We start from the raw sequence: 18,851 nt of genomic DNA on the forward strand, positions 1-18,851 counted from the left end.
TCTTTTTAAAACCTCAGATTAATATGATTTGGAGTAGAGTTGTGGTTTAACCTCAAGGAGGTTACATTATGAATGTCATTCTTGATCATAGTGGTATTTAATCTTTTTCTTGAAAAATTTGTTTATGAAAAAACTCATCATGTGCACCTTTTGCTTCCCTTCTACACACTTTGCTATTTGTGCTTCACTGGGCCAATGGTAGACTCACCCTTTTACATTCATTATTTACAAATCAGCGAATTGTTGAGTAAACTGCTCTAGGGTTAAACATTACAGATGAATTAGGTAGGATAAGTTAGAATAAAGATAATGTGGAATATTGTAGTGTTGTGACTACTATGGAGAACTAATGTCATAGTATTGTGTCAGTTCAATAATAACATCAAACAGTTATTTAATTGACATCCAAATATTTGTTCATTGATTTTGATTACTTTAATTTTTTTTAAAGCTTAGTACTTTTATGCAACTGTGATTATGTTTTTTTAATAAAAGTTAGTCTCTTTTAAAAGTTCTATAAATTTGGGTTGATGTGGTTGAACTTTGTCATAGGCTAGCTAGGCTAGGTGGTATTGTGTTTACTTAGCCTATGCACCAATCATGACTCAAATTTTTAGGTTATGAAATATTTCACATATCAATGCTAAGTAAATATTTGTATGATCTTTCTCATGTGATCAATCGAGAATCACGAGATTCAAATAGATCCAAAACTTATCTTATGAAGAAGTCCCCATTACTATTCTTGATAGGCAAGTAAAGGAGTGGTGATCAAAGGAATTGCTTCAGTGAAATGTTGTGATGCAATCATTCTCAAGAATAAGCTACATGTGAAGTTGAAAGTGAAATGTGTGCTAAGTATCCATATTTATTTGAAAACTAAGGTAAGCACTTGTTTAAATTCGGAGACCTGAATTTTTTAAGGAGAGGTGAATGTAATAACTCAATTTTTTAAAAAAAAATTGTGTCTAGGTAAGTTAATTATATTCATATATTCTTTGCCAAAGTAAACTGATGGCTCAAGTGGTAATAATAATTGGTGTAGAAAGTCTTATTAGTTGTTCATTTAACTAGTGTCTCTACCTTGATTGTAATAATATAACCAAGGTTATTTTTCTATATTCTATCTTAATGATAATCAATCTCTTTGTTTACATTTCTAGAAACAAAAATAGCCCAAAAAAACACAATAGCATAAAAGATTAATGACCATTTTTCTCCCTGAATTTTTTCTGAGGAGTTTTGGGCAACTTATATTGATAAGTGGGGCAATATTCCCCCTGAACTATTTTTCAAGGAGAAATTTTATCTGAACTATTTTTCAAGGAGAAATTTTATCCTTCCATTAAGAACTATCAATTTCACCATAATCTATCAATGTATGTGCATTATGTTTGGGGCCCATTGACCATCTGACTTTGCTTATTATTGTAGGCTTAAAGTGTTAATTTGGCCCTAAATGTTTTTTGCAAGAGCACTAAGCACCATGGTATTGAAAACCGGACCGGACCGGCCGGGTCAACCCGGAAACCGGTGAACCGGTCCCCTGTCCGGTCTGGGTTTGCACTTAACCCGGTGAGGGAATGAACCGGTGTAACCCGGTCAACCCGGGTTCAACCCGGTATAACCCGGATAACCCGGTGGGTTGACTGGGTTAACCGGGTTAATATTTTTTCAGACTTTTACCCCAAAACGACGTCGTTTTTGATTTTTTTTTTCATTTTTAATTTTTCACAGCTCTGAGTTCGGAAAAAAATAACAAAAAAAGTAAAATTAAAGTCAAAAAATAAAAAATTAGAGATAGAGCATGCTAAGTCCAAAAATATAGTATTTTATTATTGTTAGACTTTTGAGTGGTTGGATTTGGTTGAATGTTTTTATAATTAATGTCTTTTTATTTAAATTGTATTATTTTAATCATGACCGGTTTGCCACCGGTTCAACCCCCGGTTCAACCCTGATTGAACCACTAACCCGTGACCCAATGCCATGACCGGTTTAATGACCGGTCCGGTTTTACGTACCTTGCTAAGCACCTTGAAATCTTGTTATAATATTAACTATTTTATTTTTTTATAAATATTCATAAAAAATTTATAAATTATCTTTCAAATATTAATAAATCAACTAGTTTTTCTTATATTTATAGGTGACATGTAAATATGTATGGAGATTTGTAAATAATAATAAGAAAGAATGACAGAGAGGTCCTGAAAGGATTAATTAATTCAACTTAGGTCTCAAATGTCAATTTTAGAATTTTCAAGTTCGGCTCTCAAATTTGCAACTTTATTGTGATGAATTTACAACTTGTGTTTTCCAAATTTTAATAGGAAAAAAAAATTATTTATTCTTCAACCATGTTAAAATTTAAAAAACAAGTTACAAATTCATCATAAGGAAATTTCAAAATTGAGAGATGAATTTACAAATTTCTTAAAGTTGGCGCTTGTGACCTAAGTTAAATTAATTAGTCTTTTTAAAACCTTTCTGTCATTCTCCCTAATAATAATGATTACAAATAAATGATATAAAAGGACTTTACACGAAAATTAATATTAATTAAGTCTCTTAAATTTTCTAGGTTATTCTATATAATTTTTTTTTTGTCAACTAACAATCAAATTACTTGAAACTTAACAGAGGGGTAATATTGCTCCTTTTTTTATACATGAAGGAAGAGAGGAATAGAATCAAAGTGTAACTTGCTCAATTTTCCAACTAGGCTAAAATATATTAATTATGATATATCTAGAGTAATTGATACTCAAAAAAAGAAATAACACTTAAGAAATCATTTTATTCAAGTAAAGTCCCAACAAATCTTAAAATGCAAAGTAATTCCCTTAAGTTCTTATTGGTATCTTCAAATAATGCAATGTTTCAAATTTTAAAATTGGAAAAAATGAGTTGTAAATTCAAATAGACAATAACATTAATTTTATCCATTAATTTAAAGGTTCCCCTCCATTTTTTTAGTACAAAGTTGAAAAATATCAAAACAACAAAATATTAAATTTGGGTGAAATTTCAAGGGGTGATCAATGCACCCACACGTAATACATTTTGGCAGGTCACGTGATTGACAATTCTTTGATAAATTGCTTCCCAAAAAAAAAAAAGTTTTGGGAAACATTGCCCCACTTATCACTATAGAATGCCTAGCGCTTATCAAAAAAGTGCAAGGAAAAATGGACTTTAACCCTAGCATAAATTATAGTTTGATTTTAACAAAGGAGTTCAAATTATTTGAATACCAACTACGTACTTGAGTTTAACAAAGACATTGAGCAATCAACTACTTCACACACACACACACAGATTTGTACAAAGGTAGTTCAAATTATTTGAATCCAACTACGTACTTGAGTTTAACAAAGAGATTGAGCAATCAACTACTTCACACACACACACACACAGATTTGTACAAAGGTAGTTCAAATTATTTGAATCCAACTACGTACTTGAGTTTAACAAAGAGATTGAGCAATCAACTACTTCACACACACACACACACAGAGTAATGACTACATTATGCTAAAAAAATTGAACTCACAGGTTTGTGAGTTCTAAAAAAGTGTTTGCCCAACGAACCCGGATTTCTTTTAATTCCTCATCAGACAATGGATCCTGAATGTTAAACATCTGTAGATTCAAAACGAAACATAACATTAACTTATTACAAAAAAATTAAAAAAAATTTCAAAAATACAATTACCTCTTTAGAAAATTTAGTATTGCCTAAGGTGACAATATTGAGCATGTGTTTCATCACGTAGTATCCACATGCATTGCTTCCCTTTGGTTGTCTATGACTCTATAGATTAAAACATATAATTAGTGGCAAAATCAAAGAAAGGAGAAATGATTGAATATAGCTAGGTCCTTAAAGTGTTCGTTTTCCAACAACTTACCTTAGGCATTATCCATTTAGGCTCCTTCGGTTGATATGATTTCTTTTTATCCTTCATGGTTTGGTATGCTTCCATAGCCCTGTGATGAAATACATGAATGAAGTTATATATGTTATATTATACAATAGCTTACACATCACAAACAAAAGTAACTTACGTATTCATTGTCTCTTTCAAATCCTCTCCCGGTTCACTGTGAGTAGAGCATAAAAAGAAAATGACATTCTCCTTCGGACAAAGAATTACTAATTGCCAATGGTTCCTGAAAAATAGTGTATGAATTCATTATAAAAATTTCACAGCAGCATATATATCATCAATTGATAATGTTTTCTTACGGAAGAACAAATGGTGCCAAATAACAGTCTCGGTCTTCACTGAGCCTATTCTGAAGATAATTAACTTTTATTTCTTTTTCATTCCCAATATCTTGGATGTGAAGTGGGCAAATGAATCCAAATTTGTCACTTTTGCCCAAAGAGGCGCAGTGGCGATAAAGATACCTACAATAATCATGAACATTAATTTCGTCTCTAGAGTTGAATGCTTAGATATTCAATTCAAAAAAATTTTAAAAAAAAATACTTACATCATATACAGATGCATATGTTGTATGGTAACTTCATCTTGTATCAGAATTCGAATCAAATCTTCCTTCTCAATTCTGACAGTTTTGTCATTTAAACCCAAAACCTCCTGATCAATTGGTAACGTCACATCTTTGAAGTTCTTATCATTAGCTAGCTGTAGAAACTGAAGTGGGAACGGATTCATCCGGCGTTGGGATTGAGTTGATGGAGTCACTTTCTTGGATGTGCCAATATGCTAAATAATTAAGAATTATTAAAAAAAATTGCTTGCTGTATCAATATGTAATGTAAGTAAAACACAAGTTATAAATAAGAATATAACTGTCATACCTCATCAGCAGGAACCTCCGCAGGCACTTCAACCATTCTCTTTCTACACTTATTTGTATTTAACCAGTTTAGAAAGTCAGTGAATTTTCTTAAAATTTTTCCAGCTACTTTTTACACCTGATTATAAATATATATAACTCATGTAGAAAGAAAGTACTTAATTTCTATTTTTTTTAAGATTTTAAACTTTCTATACTAGTTATTCAACAACCGGCGTAGAAAGTAATTTTTTTTTTACACTAGTTAATTATATTATTAAATGGTGTAGAAAGTAAATACAATGACATTTATTTACAAACTTGTCATTGCAAAAACTTTCTATCCAGTTCCATTTTAACCTATGCAAAAACAGAGTGTAAAAAGTTATTTCTGTACTAGTGGACAAATATAAAGATCTAGAGAAAAATTGATTTCAATCTTCCTCCTTACTTTTGTTGAGTACTTCTGGCGTCGGACCTTGACTCCAAGATTGCTATAAGCGTCACGTGAAATATCTCTTGATCCCTTTGGCGATACCGAACTATTCTCTTCAAGAGAGAAAGAAAATGTAAATAATAAATGGAAAATGTGAAATTGCAATTGTCCAATATTATCAGAAGGCCCCAAATTTGTGTTTTAAGTTCCAACATTGCACCCTTTTTTAATAACTTATTTGGCCCGCATTACCTACGTGCCTGTCTTTTGTATTCAACGCAAATCTCCCATTAGTATGGGTACGTAGATGAATAGCTAGGACTAACTCATTGAGTAACCCAAAAAATTGACGGGCTAATGTAAAACTAGCAACAGTACTAAGAAAAACGTGTGTAATTAAAAAACAGAATCAAATGAAGGAAGAAATTTCAATAACGGAGACACAAAAGTTAGGGGACAATGACAGTTAGGTTTCAAAATATTAATGACAATTAGGTTCCAGAATATTAAGTTAATGATAGTTAGATCCTTGATAAAATTTTTGAAAAATAAATTGAAAATATGGATTCAAATAATTGCAAATTCAAGAATTTCAATTGCAAATAAGTATTATAACACCTTATTTTTTGGAAAATTTTATTGAAGACCTAACTGTCATTAATTGAACCTTTTTAAAGGTAACTATCATAGGTTGGCGAATGACAAGAATGTAACCTCGCCTTCATTTCAGTTCTTGAATGGTTTCTTGGAGACTTTCGTATGTTTCCCACTGTTCTGCTTTAATTTATTTATGCTATTTTTCTAGATGATACTTGCTGTGGCACTATGGTTGTTGGGATATGCAATTTTAATGACAAAAGATTGTCCAACACTTATCAATAGTATATACTCTCTCTGGTCCTATTTATAAATCTCATCCAATAATTTTTTAAAACCAAAGAAGACATTAAACCTCATTAATTATATTTAAAAATTCAACAAGTTTTCAACTTAACCCCTACTAAACATACCTACTTTAAAAATAAATTACTATAGCATTTAATAAACTTCCCCAGATTTAATAGGGGTAAAATGGTAAAGATGAACATTACAATCATTGAAGTGCCAACCAAAATAAATACTCTCGCTGACCTATAAGTGGAACCAAAGAAGTATATTGTTAAGTATATATTAACCTCTTCCGTTCTACCCTGGGTTTCACAACCTTTCTAGTAAAGCAACCTTCCTAGGAATGAAGCAGGTTCTTAGATTGATATTCTTAAGGCTATTATACATTCCCAGATTTCACAAGCAGAGACCTGGGATTTGCTCGCTACAATATTAAGATTATGTGGGATTCATCTTTATCATCTTCTTTTGATAGCTTCCCCACAAGTGTCAAAATGCTCTCTTGGCGGCCCCCAAAATCTACAACACTATTTTCATCCTGTTGCTATCTGCTATTGTCTTCCTCTCTGCTTTATTCTAGTTATCCCCACTTATTCGGTACACATATTATAAGGATCTAGGTTTCAATTCAAAATATAAAGGTCTTGATATTGTTAAAAGTTTTATTATTAAGAAGCTAGTCTGTCTGCTACAAGACAATATTTCGCAGCTCTTGCAAATGACATTTTGACGAGACATTAGTTTCTATCAAAGTGGTTACATTTTTTCTTGATCCCTTGTCTAGTGAAACATGATCAAAGTGGAGTTTTCCATTGATCCTCATAATAAGTACTCTGGAGATTGTGATGGGAAATGAACATATTTCCTTCACAACATTCAAGATCGGATCTCTCATGAATGTCTAGATTAGTTCAGATCCTGAAGATCTTGGCATCTTCTATTACCTTGCTCAAGAGATTTAAAGTGTTTTGTGTTTTCACTCATTTCACTGCATAAATTTGGAGGAACATAGTTGTGTTGAATACATATCAATGTTGGAATTGCTTGTAGCATCATTGTTTAGAATTTCAAATATATTAATACGTGCATAGTCATAACTTGGAAACCCAAAAGTCAAGAGGATGGATTTCAAACAGTAGTGAGGCAAAGGACAAAGGCATAGTGGTGTTGAATTCTCACTTGGTTGGCATAGCACTATTTTCTTGGACAATGAAAGAGGGGTTGTCAACATTGTGCTTCGGAAGAGATTGACGATCCATGTTGATGAAAAGGAGAGGTTCATGAGGTGCTGCCATGGCATTTGATAAGTTTAAGTTGTATTAACTTGAGAGGGTGTTGGAATATTAGAGTGATTATTGGTTGATTACTTAGTTTATTGGTGACCCTAAAGTATATTTAGAGGGCACTACATTGGATTATAAAGTAAGGAGGTTAACATTCTTTAGAGTTTGTTCATAACCCAAGTTATGGAATGATTTGATTTATAATCCGTCAAGTGAAGGAATATTGTATTGTCTATAATCATTTGTTCATATTCTTCTCTTCATAATTTTCCTAACAAGGGATATATTTAATCTCCTGTCTTGTAACATTCTCAATTCAAAAGTGTACAATAATAATAATAATAATAATAATAATAATAATAATAATAATAATTTACACTTGAATATGAGCTTGCAAAAACAAGCATCAAACTCCACAACTTCATTTTTTTTCTTTTGTCGCAAGTGGTAATCAAGCATGCTTGTTTATTGCAAGAAAGTCATAATGACGAATACCAAAAATGTCTAATATAATGAGTCAGTTTTACGAAAAATGGTTTCATCGTTAACAAAGGTATTAAATAACAATTAACCCGCATCTCTCTAAGTAATCCATGTCAGAGGAATAAGAAGTCAACCAAAAAAAAAATCTACAACTGCAAGCAATTGTTATCATGCAACAGAGAGGACAATAAACATTATCAAATTAAATTAGAGAGTACATTTTATATATGTTGTAAGGTTATAAAACAAAGGGTTAATGAGTAAATAGGACCCTGAACTATTGCTCGAAAGTTGCCCTAAATCTTGAACTCTTAAAATATGTAAAGTAAACCCTAAACTTATAAATTTATAGCAAAATAAACCTTGACTGTTAACTTTTTAACATTGTTACTATCCACACAGGTACTGTTCAGGGTTTATTTTCCTACAAATTTAACCATGACTATTACAGTACTCGCGTAGACAGTAACGGTGTTAAAAAATTTAATGGCTAGGGTTTATTTTATTATGAATTTAATAGTTTAGGATTTATTTTGCATATTTTAAAAGTTCAAGATCTAGGTCAATTTTCGAGCAAGAGTTTAGGATTCTATTTGCTCATAAACCCTCAAACAAATCCATACTAATTAAGACTATAACACATATCACATGTTCTTCAACATAACAATCACTATAATAAATCAATAAAAAAAAATACATGCTTCAAAGTTTTGGCATACAAGTTTGAAATACTTACTCTCCAATTGGTTCGAATACTTTTTGGACAATATTCAGCTAGAATTTTCAGTTCTCTCGTTCCTTCGACTTTCATACCGCGAATCCCCTTGTCAAATCCTGCAAGAAAACTTTCCTTTATCTTCCCTTGTGAATCTTATATATGTTATAAGTTATATAAAAAACTAATTTTACTTAAGAGAAACTATTATAATATTTATTTGAGCTAAAATCTCATTTTAGCCCAAACTTAACCCATACTTCCACAAGGAGGAGGGTGATAGGTGCAAAACCACCCATGCATCACTTTGGGCAAATAAGAAGAAGTGAAAAGTTTAGGTGAAACTACAACTAGTGGCCTTAAAAAAGTTGGGGTAAGAGAAAACTATCCCTTTATCTATGAAAATTGAAGCAAGACATATATACATATGAACCCTTCTTCATCACCTTCAACATCAAACAAGGTATAAACAATTCCTTCTAAAAATCCTTTTAAGTTCCTCTGAAGCAGCGCACATCCAGCAAAAGAATAACAAGTTTCCAATAAGTAGTAGAACAACACCACCTAGTAGAACTTCAACCTTGCTTCTCCAGCATTTTTCCTTTATTTTTTGTCTTATAATTTCTATAATTCATTTCAAAATAGTAACAATACTATGTTACTCTCATTCTACAATTCTTACATTTTGCTCTATCTCTATTTTTCATTTTTGAGCACTTGTATTAAAGAAAATTTGGGCAAAGGACTGCAAGAACTCACAATTTGATTTAGAGGTTAGGTTCATCACACCGTTTGAGGATTAGCTCCTTCAACATGCCCAAAAAAATGACAAAAAAGAAAATAATGCTAACAAAAAATGGCACACCCAATAAGACATATGCATGTGTGGCAATAGCACCACCATGAATTAGATATATAACTCTGTTTGGAAATCCTTTATAGCAAATTAAATACCAATTGTAACATTTCAAATTTTTAATCCGAGATTAATAAAATAGTTAAATTTAAATTATTAAAATAGTGAATTAATTGAGTTAATTATCTTTTCATATTACTAAGGACCTATTAGACTATTTGACAGCCTTAGAATGAGCTAGGAAGTGAATTAGGCCACCTAAGATCAAATTGAGGTGAGAAATTCGAAATAAGGCCCATTGTGCAATACATTGTGACATATTGCATTTACATAGTGGTGTAATGTCAGAAATCAGGTTTTTAAAGTCACACGAGCATGTTTATCCAAAAAAAAAGGGCCATAAGAACACAATTTAAATAGAAGGGAAAAATGCAAGAGGGACTCTTAGGCTTTGCTAAGGTTTACTGGGGATGTTACCTGGAGATGTCTTTTATCTTAAAATCATTAAGGAAACTTTCCCTCTCTACTCTCCTCCTCTTCTATGTGATTTTCGCAGTGAAGTTTTAGGGTTAGAAGTGAATGGTTTATGTTCTTGGGGAGGTTTGGAAGAGCCCATTGGTTCTAATAGAGCCATTGTGGGCTATTTAATATTTCTAAACCTAGGTTTGGAATTTTTATGAAGTTATAAGAGTTGTACATCATTGATTTTGAGCAAAATCTAATGATGAATTGAAGGTTTGATGTGATCTAAGCTATAAAATGGATTTATTTAGCCTTATGAAGGTTAAATGAGATTAATGTAAGGTTATAAATGTTTGGGTTATGAAGATAGTGTGAGTTATGAGGTATGATTAGCTATAGGTAGCTAGAAGTGCTTATGTTAGAGTTGAGAATTAATTATTAGTGTTTAATTATGTATATTATTGTTGCCCGAATACTATTTGATCAAGTAAAAGTTAAAGGAATAAGTTAAAATCAACTGGTAACCCTTTTATTTGCATGTTAGATCATTTATAGGTGTTTGTGAAATACATAGTAGTGTGTTTGTGTAAGAGAGAGAGAGAGAGAGTTTGATTTTAGAAACCTATGTGAAGTGAGAAAATGGTTTAAAAAGAGTTAAGCTTTGTATATCTATTTGTAAATATGTATGCTAAGAATTTGATTTATGACTTTAGCATGTTGATCATGGTTAACCATATGTGATCTTGTGATATGTGTGTGTAAGGATGATCATTGTGTTAGGCTGCGAGTTCACCCTAAGTGAAGTAGCTAAAAACTATATGGTATTTACTGACACCATGAGTGGCCTCGATGATTAGTTATATCTGTTTGGAAGTTCTAACTTACCACAAGTAGCGATAGTTAGGTATATGACAACTTAATTATTCAAAAAGGGAGAAAACCATAGTTTGGAAGTGGAATGAATTTCTTGCTAAGATAATTAAAGAGCCTCAAATGTCCAAGCAACAAAAGGAGCCCTCAATTAAAGTGGTTACAACCTCCTCTTCCACACCTACTGGCTTACCTAAATAACCAACCAAAGTAAAACTTGACACACCATAAAAATCACATTCAATTCCATCTACATCAAACTCCACTTACCTTTCCTAAACAACAAACCAAAGTTATGTTGTATCCCTTTTTGATGCTATGCCTGACCCAAACCTTCCTTCTCCTCTAAAATTAAACTAAACACACTCTCTAAGCATTGATTTTGGGGCAACTCTAGATGAATCTTGAGTTGATATGCTAGTTGAAGAGTAATCAAGCACCTTGATAACCTAGAGAAAAACCTTCAGACCAAAAACACTTAACAATACTAAAATCTCAAAATCAACCTCTTATACAACTTAAACCTTGACAAGTCCTTCACCAAAAAGAAGAAGTCCGCTACCACTAAGAAATCCCATAAACCTTCAAACCCTTTAATCTAAAATCATGAACCTTTATCCTCACACTCACTAAACCTACTAAGACTAAGGCTAAAAAAGAAAAAGAGGTGGTACGAGAGAAAAGGGGTTGAAAAGCAGGAAAAAGGGAAGTAACTGATATTGGTTTGGAAAAGAATGAGGAAAAATTAGTGCTAAAGTAAATCTAGAGTTTTCTGAGCAAGGAGATCTTGAGCCTATTCCTGAGTTGCATCCTATAGATCCACAGACTTGGACCATGATTCCATACAACCCTCTTGAGCATACTACTCTACCTCCCATGCTTGAAATCCCCATGTTGTGCCTATTGCCAATCTAACTCTACTATATAGTAGAGAAATCATAGAGGCTAGATTGAAATCTCAGTTCTAGCATGTTACTAACAAACTAACTTTCTTTTGATCATGCCAAAGGGGGAGAGGAAGAGAGATTAAGCAATGTTATTGTTATGTTATTGCCCTTGTTCTTAATTTGTTGTTGATTGATTTTTTATTTTTTTATTTTCATTGATGTAACCTAAGCTAACACTTCTTGTATCATCTTTTCACCAATGAAATTTATAATTTTATTAAGTATCTTTTTGCCTTCATTTACTAGTTTTATATTTTTATTCTTCATTAATTTGTTTCTATTATAATTGAACTCATATGCCTAATTAAAGGAGAAGCAAATTTTATTTTAATGGAACTAATCTTGATATGAGGTTTTGTCATCATTAAAAAGGGAAAGAATGTTGAATCATGTGTTTTGATAAACATAAAACTAAGAGAAAGGTGTTTGTTATTTCTATAGATCAAGTCATTACAACATCAGTGACAAAACCTCATAAGCATGAAGAATAAGACTTTGTTTAAATAGGTTATTTATTTCATCTTCTCTTAGATTCAATGTGAAAACTATTTGAGAGCAATTTCATACTTTGCATGGTAAGAATGTTTCATATTAGATCATATCATAAGCTCACAAGTCCTAGAACTTTAATGTCAAACACTAAGAGTTCATTTAGCATTCTTAGTCTAATGCATGCTTGTCTTGGATAAGACACAAGCATGTTTCAGCCTTTAGTAATGCATTATAGGACTTAGTAGGTCTAGTTTAAGCTTGTATTGGAACTAATACTAGCTTGATTTAGTGTCTAGAAGCTTTACTTCTCACTAACCTCTAATATACCCTTGTCTTAGATAGGATGCCGCGTGTTTTAGTGTTCCAGTAAAAGCAAGTGTTTTAAGATTGCCTAGAACTTGCTTGACTCAACATGAGAACATGCTTATCTCATGCTTAGCCGAGATTAAATTCTGTGATCTAATCACACTTGGGTACAAGGTAGCACATGCTTGTGTTAGTCCTAGTATGATAGCTTGAACTTGTACTTAACCTAATTCATATGTGCCCCTTTTATGATACACACTTGTTTAAGCTTTAACAAATAGAATTTTTAAAGCAAAATACTTATGACTCTTAATACACACTAGCCTGGGTGAGACTACACACTTGAACATACTTGAAGTGAACTAAGCCTTTTTGCTTAGAGCTAACACACGTGTGTCTTCCTCATACATGCTTGAATAAGGTTCTGATAGTGTATTTAATGAGTTCGCAAAAAAAGTAATTTTTCTACTTTCTTTCACTTCTACACATCTCTAACAACTCTAATTCTATTTTTGAGGGTTCCTAGCATCTCTTTTCATTACAATATATAAATAGGACCTTGTTTGAGTGAGTAGGTAACAAATTATTGAGCATTAAGTGTGTTGCATTGAATTCTTACTAACTGCATCTATTTTTCTTTGAAAAAGATGTCAACTAGTTTATAAGCTTTCAATTGTATTTATGTCCATTCTTTTAGGAAGTCATTACTTTGAAAATATTTCTCGTCTTTGTTTGAAATCTTAAAAGATTTTTTCCTAAGTATCAATTGCTTACAGGTATTGTAAGTGTTTGTTTTTACAAAATCAATAATGGTATAGTATTGTAGATATACTATTGTGGATTACACTAACTTAAACTTATGGTTAAAGTGAGAAATCTCAAGTGTGATTTTGAGAACTGAAAGTAGGCCAAGTAGTTGTAATAAACCAAGATAAATTTCTTGAGTAAAGCTTCTTCTTTTTAACTCATTTATTTTATAAAGCCCTCTGCATAAAAATTTTTTTTTTGTTCATCTTCCTTATTAGGTAAGGAAAAAGTTTTAGAAAATTTTAAGAACAGCAAATTCACCATTTCTTAGGTGCCAGGCTTATCTAACAGTTTGTATATGTGCAAGGTTTCAATTTGATTTAAGGGAGTCCCACCTTACAATTGTCGAGAGAATATTTAAGTATTGAATGGAACTACATAGTTGGAACTTCAATTTCCTAAGGGAGGATCTGCTTAACTTGTGACCTATACTGATGCTGACCATACTAGGTACAAGACCAATAAAAAGATCACAAGTACTTGCAAATTCTTTGGAGGCTGTTTAATCTCATGATTCAACAAAAAGCAGAATAATGTCTCTCTCTCATCATGTGAGGCTAAGCACCTAGTTGTTAAGAGTTGCTATGCTCATGCTACTATAAAAATGTCAATGTTCAACGGTTATTTTAGGAAATATTCAATGGTTATGAATAGTTTAGAAATTAGGCACTAAATATTCTCTAAGCCTTTATTCAATAGTTTTTAACTATTAAATATTCATAATTTAGTCAATGATTTTTTACAAAAAAAAACTGCTAAATATATGTTTAAGAAAAGAAGAATCAAGGGAGAATGGGAGAGAATCAAAGGAACTTGTGACTAGGGTTTGAAGAGAGAGGTGGGAAACGGAGAAGGGAAAGAGTGAGAGAGATTACAAGAAAGCATCACCGGATAAGGAAATGTGCTAAGGAGCAGCGTGACCGAAGAGATCGCAAGAGAGTACAGAGTAGAGAGTATAGCACGGCCATTACTAGTATGTAGGTACTCTCTCTACTCATGTTGCTCGTGTCTATGTGTGAGTTTCTAGGAAGAAGGAGATGAATTTTTAAAAGATCATATTCAACAGCAATAGCCATTGAATATAACTTGTCTTAAAGAAAATCAATAACTTATTTAGATAATTATAATACTCAATAGGTTAAAAGTAATTAAATGTTAGGTATTCTACTAAATACTCAATGGTTTTTTTAGTTTTAACCATTGAGTAAGTTTTTTAAGTAAAAAGAAAATAAATTATTCAGATAATTTATATACACAACGGTTAAAATTGAATAACTGTTGAGTATTTAAATAAAATACTCAACAATCTTTTTGTTTTAACCATTGAGTAAGTTTTCAAAGAGGAAAAAAATTGATTTATTCATACACTCTATGATTACATTAATAAATCATTAAGTATTGTTCTACAATATTAAATGGTTTATTTAATAACTATTTAATATATATTTTTTAATTTTCCACCTTTAAATATAAAACATTTTTAATTATAACTGTTGAATAAATGCCATTATATATCACCATTTTTATAGTAGTGTCAAGTGTTATAGTTAAAGGAACAATTAAAGAACTTAGCTGTTTATCATCAAGAAGGCCCAATCAGATGTGATGATGACACAAGCACCATCAACCTTACTAAGAGTGCAGTGAAACACTCAAGGACTAAGCACATTGATGTGAGGCATCACTTTCTTAGAGATCATGTGCAAAGAAAATATTGTGCTAAAATTTATGACAACTACTCAACAATTGGCTAATATATTCACCAAACCCTTGGAAGAATCTTTCACCTTTTTAAGGAGAGAATTAGGAATGTTAAATGCCAATGAGTTGCAATGTATCTCTAATCCTTAATCTTTTGTCAATTTTCTATTTTGATTATTAAAGTTACATTAACTTATGTTTCAAAGTTCCTCTTATTTGTTTTAAGGCTTCAATTTGAATTTCAATAAATTGTCTTAAGAAAAAGGAGAACTATATTATGAATCTACTTTTAGAATGATGCAAATGGTGTGCTCATAAAAATTAGAAGTCTAGAAGAGATGAGAAGTGTTGAAGTCTTAAACTCATATGATCTAAGATGATGGCTCCTATGTTTGAGACATCTAGAGAGCTCACCTTAAGGACTGGATCAAGTATAAGTGTTTATGAAAATGAGAGATCTAGAGAGCAATACTTCAAAGGCACACCAAGACTCACGTGATCAAAAAGGCTTGCTCACATATTTTAGACAACCTAAGAGTGGCTCAATGGCTATCATATGTGAAGGGAGGTTCACTTATGAACTCATCTTTTTTTTTCACAAAAAATTGGATGTGTTGCTTGCATGTTTTAAAACCCTTGTGTGCTTCATATTCACATTTTTTAAACTAGCTGCAAACTAGCATAGAATAAAGTGCAAAGAGGTTTTGACTCATTTTCATGTGATTTCGTGTTTAACCCTTCATGAAAATTAGTATTTGTTCTGAGGTAATTCATGATTTTGAGTGTTCCTAATTAAGGCTTATTTCATCACTCAATCAACTCAAAATAACCTCTAAAGAAACATCCAAGTACATTTCCTCTCTTTAAAACCTCTAGATTAATTCAAGTCTGATTCTCTTTAGCACTCTTATCTATTTGACAAGGGTTAGAGTTGAAGATCTAATGTCAAAAAAGGTGATGATGACTCCAAAAAAAGGAAAAAGGATGAAGAATTGTCCAAGAAAGCTATTGCTTCCACTTTATCTCCACAATTAAAGAAGTAGAAGGTGCCTATTAAGCCTCAAAGGGACCTTATAAAAGATGAGTACCCTTAGGCCCTATAGAAGTTTTCTAGAGATAAATCATCAATATTCACCTAATGTAGTGAAGGTCTTTAATGCTAGTTTCATGTGTGATAATAAGCACAATTGATATCAAGTTGTATTAAGAGCCATCCACATGTACCTTACTCCTAGGTCATTAGTAGACGTTCTTTAAATAGAATATGATGAGAATGTTGTTAAGTTAAGTGATAGTGAGTTAAAGGAGAAGAAATACTTTAGTTTCAAGGAGAGATATAAGACCATCTACATGGTGGATGAAGTGCCAACAGATAAGTGAAGGGACACATATCAACACCTACTTTCTTCCATTTTAAGCATAAGATTCTTGCTTATGTTATTGCAAGATTCTTGGTCAATAAGAGGATAACATCCAATTATTGATATGAGACTGAATTGGAGATTAAGAACAAGATCATCAAGGGAAGAAAATTTGATCATGGCTATTTCATCATCCTTTAGACAATGGATTAGTGTATAAAGAAGAAAGAATCTAATATTCTATCCCCTCATTGTATTAATAATCCCTCAGAAGTATCATATCAAGTATGTTGAATGGGATGATAAGAAGGCCTTTAAAGAATTCTACAAGATTGTTATGCTCAAGATGAAGATGCATCTTAAGCTAAATGCATAGGTGTTTAATGCTGAGGGCAATGTAGATGAACAATTGCTAAGAAGGTGAAAGAGAAAATGAAAAGAAATAAGAAAAAGGGGGAAACATCCAAACTAACTAAGTATGAGTTACAATTATTAGATTTAGCACAACTTGTTACAAATGAGATTTTGGCTTGTTTGGTGAATGAAGTGAGTAAGAAGAATGATATGTTATTTGGTATTGTTTGGAAATTGAGTGAGATAATGGATGGACTTAGGAGTTTGATGACAAAGCTATATGACAAACAAGAACTACTAAATACTCAACAAAGAGCTATCATGGATCACTTCAAGATCCCAAAGTCAAGTTTGGCTAACATTTCACCCCTTGACCTAGAAGGCTCCCTCATCTCCTATAGTTGAGAATGTGAGTTATGATTCCTCCTCCTATCATTACTCCTCACCAAGCCAAAGCCACAAGTCACCTAGCCAAAGTCAAAAAAGACTTCCTCCCTCTTAGTACAAATCACCCAATCTATATGATGACATTCCTCTTCCCATTCTACCTACTCTACTAAATCCTTTCAATCATATAAAGGTACTAAGGACTCAGAAAAAACTCTCTTTGATATTATTGAGTCTATAACAAGAATCTTCTACCCTCACCATCCAAAGACTACAAAACTCCACCACCATCTCCCTATCAACCTATTGAACCAAAGTCATATCAATCTATCACTAGACCCTTTACTTGAAAGAAAATTGTAACATCCCGAAATTTTTAAGACCCAAATTTAATTAAAAATAATAAAAAGATAATATATATATATATATATATATAATTAAATTAAAATTTAGAATAATTTGATAAAGGTCTAGAGTTCGAATTCTACTAAGTAAAAGTTTTATTTTATTTTATTTTTAATTATGGAAAAAATTATCAAAGTTACCCCGGGCTTTTGTGTTATAACAAAAAAATGTTGAACCCTTTCCTTGTAATTTTTCCAAAGTATTTAGTTCATTTTTTTTTAAAGAGAAGCATGTAGAAACAAAATTAAGAACAAAGAACAAAGAAGCAATGCATGAAGAAGAATAACAGATGAGAGAGTAAGAGGAAGAAGAGAGGAGGAAAGAGACAGAGCTAGGCCTCGGATCCAGGAGGCTTTGTAGCTATTGCAAGCTCAGTTATATGATAGGTAATCTCTTTATTTCAATCCTCTCCCTACCCTCTTTGTTTTCTTAAATTTTTAGAAGAGGAAAATTTTAAATTTTGACCCCAATTACTTAGTTTTTTTAAGCTTTAGTTTTCGTTGGGTCCTAGGGAGGTTTTTTTGAGTTTCTATATGGTGCTCTAATGTTTTAAGTGGGCAATTGGATGAAAAAGAGGTGTTTTGGACACAAATTATACCCTAAGAGATTGGGTTTTTCTCTTTAATGGTTTGAGCTTATTTATTTAGTTATAATTATACTATTTGAATCTAATAAGATTTAAATTAAGATTTAGTTTTCATTATAATGGCTAATTATGAAAGTTGGTAATGCCAAGTGAAGGTTCTTGGTTGATTAAAATTGTATGTTTTGGAAATTGGCCTAATGGTGGCTAATAAATGGTTTTAGTAATTAAGTGATACTATGAGAATGGTTGGTTTAATATATGGACAATTGGGGTGGATTATGGCTCATTGAACATGTGGTATGAGTTATAGTCTTTTTTTATGCTATTTGCCATGATAAGTGATGTGGATCACTTGTATGTTATAAGGAATTATTGGTGGAACTTAATTAGAGGATAAGGAACAAGCCAAATCTTATTTTTGTATAATGGGAAGCCGTTTCGGTATAAAAGGGTTGAGATAACAAGCGAATTTATATTTCTTATTGCTTTGTTTAGCTATTTTTTGAGTAGATAATATTATCTAGCATGCATTTCATGTTTTAAACAATTGAATTCCAATAAATATGTTTAAGAGGGTTTATGGGTATTACTTTGATAATAATGCATCTATATTTACTATCTCTTTAATAATAAAGTTATTTAAGAAAATGAGATTATTAACATGTATTGTGATCATAGAGACGAGGAGTTGCACTTAGGG

At 31.7% G+C, this 18,851-nt stretch overlaps 1 protein-coding gene across 6 annotated transcripts in view; it reads right to left on the bottom strand.

The window, feature by feature from the left end:
• Positions 1–3,286: 3,286 nt before the first annotated feature.
• The window catches only part of LOC129290598 (uncharacterized), a 40,662-nt gene continuing 25,097 nt past the window's right edge, over positions 3,287–18,851 (bottom strand). For all 6 annotated transcript variants that reach the window (XM_054927410.1, XM_054927409.1, XM_054927411.1 and 3 more), the window contains 9 exons: positions 8,639–8,736; positions 5,264–5,361; positions 4,835–4,877; positions 4,504–4,739; positions 4,253–4,417; positions 4,072–4,176; positions 3,915–3,993; positions 3,719–3,817; positions 3,287–3,645 (listed from right to left, as the gene is read on the bottom strand). In XM_054927410.1, coding sequence (XP_054783385.1) covers positions 3,553–3,645; positions 3,719–3,817; positions 3,915–3,993; positions 4,072–4,176; positions 4,253–4,417; positions 4,504–4,739; positions 4,835–4,877; positions 5,264–5,361; positions 8,639–8,736 — 1,016 coding nt within the window. In that variant the 3' untranslated portion in view covers positions 3,287–3,552. The remainder of the gene's footprint in view (positions 3,646–3,718; positions 3,818–3,914; positions 3,994–4,071; positions 4,177–4,252; positions 4,418–4,503; positions 4,740–4,834; positions 4,878–5,263; positions 5,362–8,638; positions 8,737–18,851) is intronic.

The sequence above is a fragment of the Prosopis cineraria genome, unplaced genomic scaffold (genome assembly GCF_029017545.1).
Source record: "Prosopis cineraria cultivar Desert tree isolate PC_DT_omini unplaced genomic scaffold, ASM2901754v1 PC13, whole genome shotgun sequence".
Classification (NCBI taxonomy): domain Eukaryota; kingdom Viridiplantae; phylum Streptophyta; class Magnoliopsida; order Fabales; family Fabaceae; genus Prosopis; species Prosopis cineraria.